The 6,510-nt window shown below is 39.3% G+C and overlaps 1 protein-coding gene across 1 annotated transcript in view; it reads right to left on the bottom strand.

Annotated features, from left to right (window-relative positions):
- The window catches only part of LOC109973708 (cytosolic phospholipase A2 zeta-like), a 14,938-nt gene extending 10,120 nt beyond the window's left edge, over window positions 1-4,818 (bottom strand). Inside the window, exons 1-5 of the mRNA XM_020623499.1 lie at window positions 3,773-4,818; window positions 1,730-1,840; window positions 629-771; window positions 117-303; window positions 1-15 (exon numbers count right to left, since the gene is read on the bottom strand). The exon at window positions 1-15 is cut by the window's left edge and continues 82 nt beyond it. Of these exons, the coding sequence (XP_020479155.1) occupies window positions 1-15; window positions 117-303; window positions 629-771; window positions 1,730-1,840; window positions 3,773-3,799 (483 nt within the window). The 5' untranslated portion in view covers window positions 3,800-4,818. The remainder of the gene's footprint in view (window positions 16-116; window positions 304-628; window positions 772-1,729; window positions 1,841-3,772) is intronic.
- Between the last annotated feature and the right edge of the window lie 1,692 nt (window positions 4,819-6,510).

The following is a 6,510-nucleotide window of genomic DNA, read 5'->3' as shown; positions in this document are numbered from 1 at the left end:
ATGCCTTAAGTCCATCTGATGAAACACAAGATTTACTGTATCTCCAAAGGACACCATCTACAATCTTAATAATAGAGTGGGTTTAGGAGTAAAAGTGTGTGCATGTGCCCTCGTACCTGCTTCATGATCCCAGCAGAGGTCAAGACCCCCCATATATCGGACAAAGAGAAGTCGTCCTCTTTTGCTCTCTCGCTCAACCAGGCCAGAGCCTCTTCCAGCGTGACCCCGGGACTTGAAAGCCTGTGCACTGCTGTGTCGAAGCTGGTGCTCCACTGTGGGTCACCATACAGGGAGGACATGGACCTATCAGAGGGGAGAAGACAGACAGCTACACTAGTCAAATTGTCATGGAGAACAATCTAGTGTTTTTTCTATATAAATGTAATGTCCTTTTAATCTGTTCCAGCGAAATGTTAATATAATCTAAAAACAACACATACAAACTGAACCATAGAATTTAAGACTCACACATTTTTTAAATCATTGGTCTATTTCACAAATGCAGCATGTTAAAATTCAACTAAAGCTGCAAGGTCAAGGGCTTCACAGGTAGCTGTTCCTCATCCATCTGCCATCCATCGATCCAGCTCAAACTTGATTTCATCTGTGCAAGTGTGATTATTGTTACCAAGTTGATCCAGAAACTCCTCCCAGGTAGAGCAGAGTGTCCAGCAGACCATCCTTTTTCATCTGATAAAGTGAACCCATCAGACCCACAGCTGCCCTCTGACCGCCACCTGATGCCAGCAGGGCAATGTGGGGAACTGAATCCTGATTGGCAAGATGATGGAGAGATGGTAAAAGTTACAGCTGTTAAGCTAATTTCAGGAAACAATTAGCAATAAGGGAATATCTTTGCTGTTCCCCTCAGTCATTTTTAACATGATCTAAACATTTTCATTTGATATTCCTGGAATAGCTTAGGGTTTAAAGTGCTGACTATAAATGCAACATTTGAAATCCAATTGGGGATTTGTTGCATATCTCTAGGTGAATCCTAATTCACCTAATTGCATCCATATTTCCCGCACTTGTGTCTTTTCCTTGCTTCTAAGTCCCACCCACATAAGATGCAAGAAGAAACTGCAAGGCAAGAGGAGTGAGGAAAAACATTTTAACTGACATAAGATGTTCTTTCCTCAAGCCTTCACGTGAAGCGGCCAATCAACTGATTTCTGACATAGGGGCGTGTCAGTCTGTAACAGAGCTCTACCAAGGATGCACTCATGTGTCTGTTATAGCTCCTCCATGCAGCCTCCTCGCTCCTTGTTCCTTACTACCCCAAGCAGAATAAAAAGCCTTAATACAACTAACATTTTTCTAGTGCTTTATAGTTGTTGTTGGTCCAGTTTGTTTTATTTTATATCAGGCAGGCAGCATTTGCATTCATTTTTCCGATTGTGTTGTTGTGGCGTAATTGGTAGTGACGTCCCCGGTAAATAAGGAGCTCAGCCAAAGTTATCAAAAGAAAGCACTGTGTGTGTCACATGTTTACACAAAATAAACAATTTCATTCTTAAAACTGTTTGGTTTATTATTTCACAGAACTAGGGTTTTAATTCACTTTTTACATCAATTTCAAATATGCCACCCCCCTCTGAGTCTGTGCCCCAGCCTGGCCACCCTGCACAAATTTTCTAGCTTCACCCCTGCTATTGCCATCTAAAGTTCAAATATTGGCTGGCTCAATTATGTTTTGAAATGGTCTTTCTTTAAGTGTCTTTCTTACTGCGGTGCAGTTCATTTCCAGGCTGTTGAGTGACTCCAGAACTGCTTGTTTTCGGTGATCAACATATTTCTGTTCACCAGCACACAGAGTGTGAGACTTATGGATGGGGTTCTGGAAAAAAATAAACTCTTTTAGAATTATAAGGAAATGGAAATGATGAGCTTTTAATTTCAATTTCAATAATTTCAATTTAAAGTTTTTATGACACTTAGGGCGTTTTCACACTTGGTTCCTTTTAAATGAATCAAACTCAGTCGTCTTTAAAGTGGATCAAGAAGGGGACGAACAAAGTGCATATTGTGTTCACACTGTGAGTACACTTAAAAGAGGACTCAGTTCTCATTCTGGTCTACTTCAGCTCTGATGGGGCCTCGGTCTTCTCTCTGCTCATAGTATAGTGACTATGGAGGTCTCAGACCTGCAGCATTGCAGTGGGGTCCTAATGCAGCCCCTCACTCTCATATGAGCTGAAAACTGAAGGAAACCCTGAGTGTGTCTGTCCATTATAGACAGTTGTAGTTTGATGTGTTGTTTGTTCCAAATCTGGAGAAACGCAGTAGTTTCTTCCTTACACCAAACTAATATGGGTATCATCAAGATTTTTAACAGTACTACTGCCAATACTGCTTATTAATCTGCTACTTTATTCCTATCAGTTGTTTTTGTTATTTTTTTTTTAAGTTAAAAAAAAAATTTAAGAGTATTAACGTTGCTTTATTACTTGTTTTCTCATATTTACCGTTAACATTCTTGAGGAGCAAATTGCAAAAAGCATTGTTTTGAACAAACCACTAGACTATAATGTGATTACTGAAATGTAAAAATAAATAAATAAACAAATACATTAAAAAACTGAACACAAGACTTTTTCTTTGACAGTACTTTTACTGTGCGGTGCCTCCACCCCTCAAATCATGATATCCGCCCCTGCTCTGAGCGCTTTCATGTGAAACTGAGCTTCTGAATGCCAGTTCACATGATGAATGAGCTTTACAGATTGAATTTATTAACAAACCCACAACAGTCAGCTGGCTCATAATTATTTTTATTCATTAACCTATATTTGCATAATTTAGTTGACTGTGTTTGGGCTCAAGGCTGCTTAAATAAATAACATATCTGGACAAGTAGAGAAACTATGAGCTAGTGTGATGAAAAGCTCTCTAGGGCCTTTCGCCATCCAGGAAATAATACATCCTAGTGCCATAAAACTCCAACTCCCTGATTCCCTCCATATTCACCCTGTTTTTCATGTTTCCCAGGTCAAACCAGTCATTTCTCCGTGATGGGCTTTCACTAGATATTTCAACAGATTGCTGGTGTTTCCGCCCTTACATGCAACAGACTACAAGTGACCCTGGAGCACTTTGTGTTCGCAGTGCACAGATTAGGCAAACCGCATCTCAGACTTGAAACAAACTGAACTGAGACCACCTCCTGAAGGGGTCTCAGTTCGGTTCATTTCAGAGGGGTTGGAGTTCATTTGGAGTGTTCACATTTACACAGAAAATGCTGACTGATTGCTCTGAGTTCATTTTGAGGGCTGAAAGGAACCAAGTGTGAAAACACCCTTATTTTATTCTAGTGTCAAATCTGACTGTAAATGTGAAATATACCACAAAATACACATTGTACACTATGAACTGCATTCATATAAAACATGATTTTCTTGTGCATTGAACTGCTGCTGTTTAAAAATGTCACCTAACTTTGAGTGAATTTACATGCAGATTCACTTTTTTCAATTTCACAATAGGAGCAACAGACACATGCAGTATAGCAGGATCTGAATTGAATTGAATTCACTGGGAAATGTGTCTAAACATTTGACTAGTAGTGCATAGTTTAGTTTTAAGGTAAAGAATACATACTAGATAGGAACAGACAACATGCTAGTAATCAAATTAAATTAAATGTATTTATATAGCATTATAAAAACAACATCCTGTTGACCAAAGTTCTTTACATACACAAAAATAAAACTGTAAACAAATAGAAGTAAATAGTATATAGAGCTGAAATCCTTTGGAGTGCAACTCTCACCTGTGAAGCTGTTTCATGTTCCTGCATGTTGTCTGCTGCTTTTACCAAAGTTCCTGACACTGCAAACAAAGTGCAAATTAATATGTCTGACAAACTTGCTCTTCCAGTCTGCATGTTTTAGGCGTGGGAGCAATACATCAAAATAAAATGCTGAGGTTATATCCGCATTGCAGAGAAACATCTGTTGTCTCCTGACTTCTCTATAGTCACAGTTCTCTGATAACAAGTGGCTGCTTCTTCCTTTGTAGAACTGCTCAAGCTACAAAAATCACTCACTGACTTCCATTTGTACCTATATAGGCATGCACACACATCATTTGGCTGGGGCAGGTACCAAAAGCAGACACACAAACACTCAGACTTAAACTCACACGCATAATCCAAAACACACTCTCACAGGCATGTTAATTTCTACCATATGTTGGTTCCTGAGGGAGGAATTTCTCAGTTCTGACCAGATGTCAAATTCAAAGCTGAATAAGGAGAAAATAAGTGGGTGAAGTGTCGCTGCTCCTAGCCAAAGCACATAAAGTAATACATTTTAAGCAGTTAATTCTACTATCACATGCACATTTTCATCTGTCCTTGATAGATGCTTTGAATTGCTCTTGACTTACGGCTGAATTCAGCTGTTTAATCAATCACATGATCATTTGAAATGTCTGAGGAATCTGCAAGCAACCAATCAATGGTTGTAGGTATCAGTCAATAAAAAGATTTAATTCTTGCACATAAAAAGACTGCCCGTTGGTCATATTTGTTATTTTTCAATGTCATGTTTATCAATATTTGGGTAAATCAGTAATGCAGTTTTGCCATTTCACATGAGACAGCTGCAGGAAAAATGTCCCAGCTAAACAGAAGAGGTGAGTCCATGAGTGAGTTGAGGGGTTGTTGTTAGTTAATAATACACAATTCATTGCACCAAAAATGGGCAAGCATTCGTATAGAAGCTTAGTAGACAAGTTAAATTATGTCTGCCCATTATTTGGCCCCAAAGAGGGGGGGTACCAGGCCATGCCATCATAAATCTTCAAAGGCCCACAATAAGCAACACCATTTTCCCAGACCTAACCTACCCTTAACACAAAGCGTCCCGGAGTTCTATCCTCACCCAAGCAACCAGCAGATATGTGGCTCAACACACAGCATCTGCATTGTATTTGTTCAGGCTAACCAGTGACTGGCCCAGCTGGCTTGCAATGGCAGTCACCACTGTGAGCTGGGTCCAACCACTGATGCTGTTTTACCAAGACTGTTTAACAAAAGAAGACTATTGAGTCTGTAACTGTATTATCATCAACACCAATGCAAATTCTGAGCAGGTGTAGGAGTAAAGGCAAATCTACAGGGTCATCAGGTTGGGCTCCTTATCACTAACTGGTGTTTCATTGAGTTGGGCCCATGACACAGAGAAGGCTCAGTGTGTTCCAGTGTCCCAGAATCACCCCCCCACCCCCCTTTTTTGCCTGCACCCACACACCCAACACAACCCTTCATCATCATCTTCTCTCTTAAAAATTCAGGCTGATTATTACCAAAATAACAAAGCCAAAGCAAATACTAACAAACCTAGTAAACATTTCAAATAGCCCACATAACATTTTAAATAACTAAGCCACTGCAAGCACTAAGACTAGCAAACATTTCAAATACAGTCCCAATTTCTTTATATTTACAAAATCGAATTAAGTAGGACAGTGAGCACATTGAAAACCTTTTCTTTGTCAGTTAAATAAAAGTTCAAGCTAATTAACAAATCACAGATTTTAGTTTTTAGTGTATTTTGGAAAATGTCCCTTTTGGGTTTTTAAAAAAAAAAAAAAAAAAAAAAAAAGATAACTTTACCCCTTCTCTGCCCAGTCACACAAGCATATTCACCACACACACACACTGAGCAAATATTGTTTATGAAGAATAATAGTTATCACCATTTTCCCATCTCCCATGTCTTTAGAGTCAGAGAAGCTTCTTCTCTCATGTACATTAGACACAGCTTTATAGAATAGGCTGTGCTGGTTTTGTTATGGCCAGTAATATAACACAATTCACTGCATTGGACACACATTACTCATATTTCTGGTAAACATACACTGACATGTAGTCACACAAATGTCATCAATTCATGTAATATAAAGAGAGGCCCTCCTATTATAAATGACACTGGATTCAGATACATGCTTCATATGTTGAAGAGCTGCTTCAAAGTGTATTTCTAGCCTACACATAAACTGAACTTACAAATTTCTGTGCTAACTTCTTTTCAGCACTAGGTGGTTTTGTGGTCACTTGAGGCTTCGACACATGAACCGTTTTTTGCTTCAAATGGCTGGAAAGCTTCAATGCTTTAATAAGGCTTCATCTTTCCATCAATAGTACTGCATCAGGTACCACCCCGTGTTGCTAGTCACTCCAACAAACCAGTCAAAACATCTAAAATGTCCTCATGCTAGCACCAGGAAGTAGGCCTCAAGCCTGCCGCATGTATTAAACATTTTATAAAGTCTGTCTTCCTGTGCTAGTTTATTTCACACTAGCAGCAGGCATGAACCACACAAAGTTAGTTCAGACATGCAGGACAGAGACGACTGAATGCTGTAGTTTTCAGACACCTGAGATTACTGCTAGAAAGGTGAAATATAACTTTAGAAATGAGAGTTGGTGAGTTTTACTTAAGGAAACAAGATATCAGTGGCGGGCCCTGCATTTGGTACCTGGGCCTTCAGTGGAGACTTACC

This window comes from Monopterus albus, unplaced genomic scaffold (genome assembly GCF_001952655.1).
Source record: "Monopterus albus unplaced genomic scaffold, M_albus_1.0 scaffold301.1, whole genome shotgun sequence".
NCBI classification, from domain to species: domain Eukaryota; kingdom Metazoa; phylum Chordata; class Actinopteri; order Synbranchiformes; family Synbranchidae; genus Monopterus; species Monopterus albus.
This window is presented reverse-complemented; position numbering and strand designations above follow the sequence as displayed.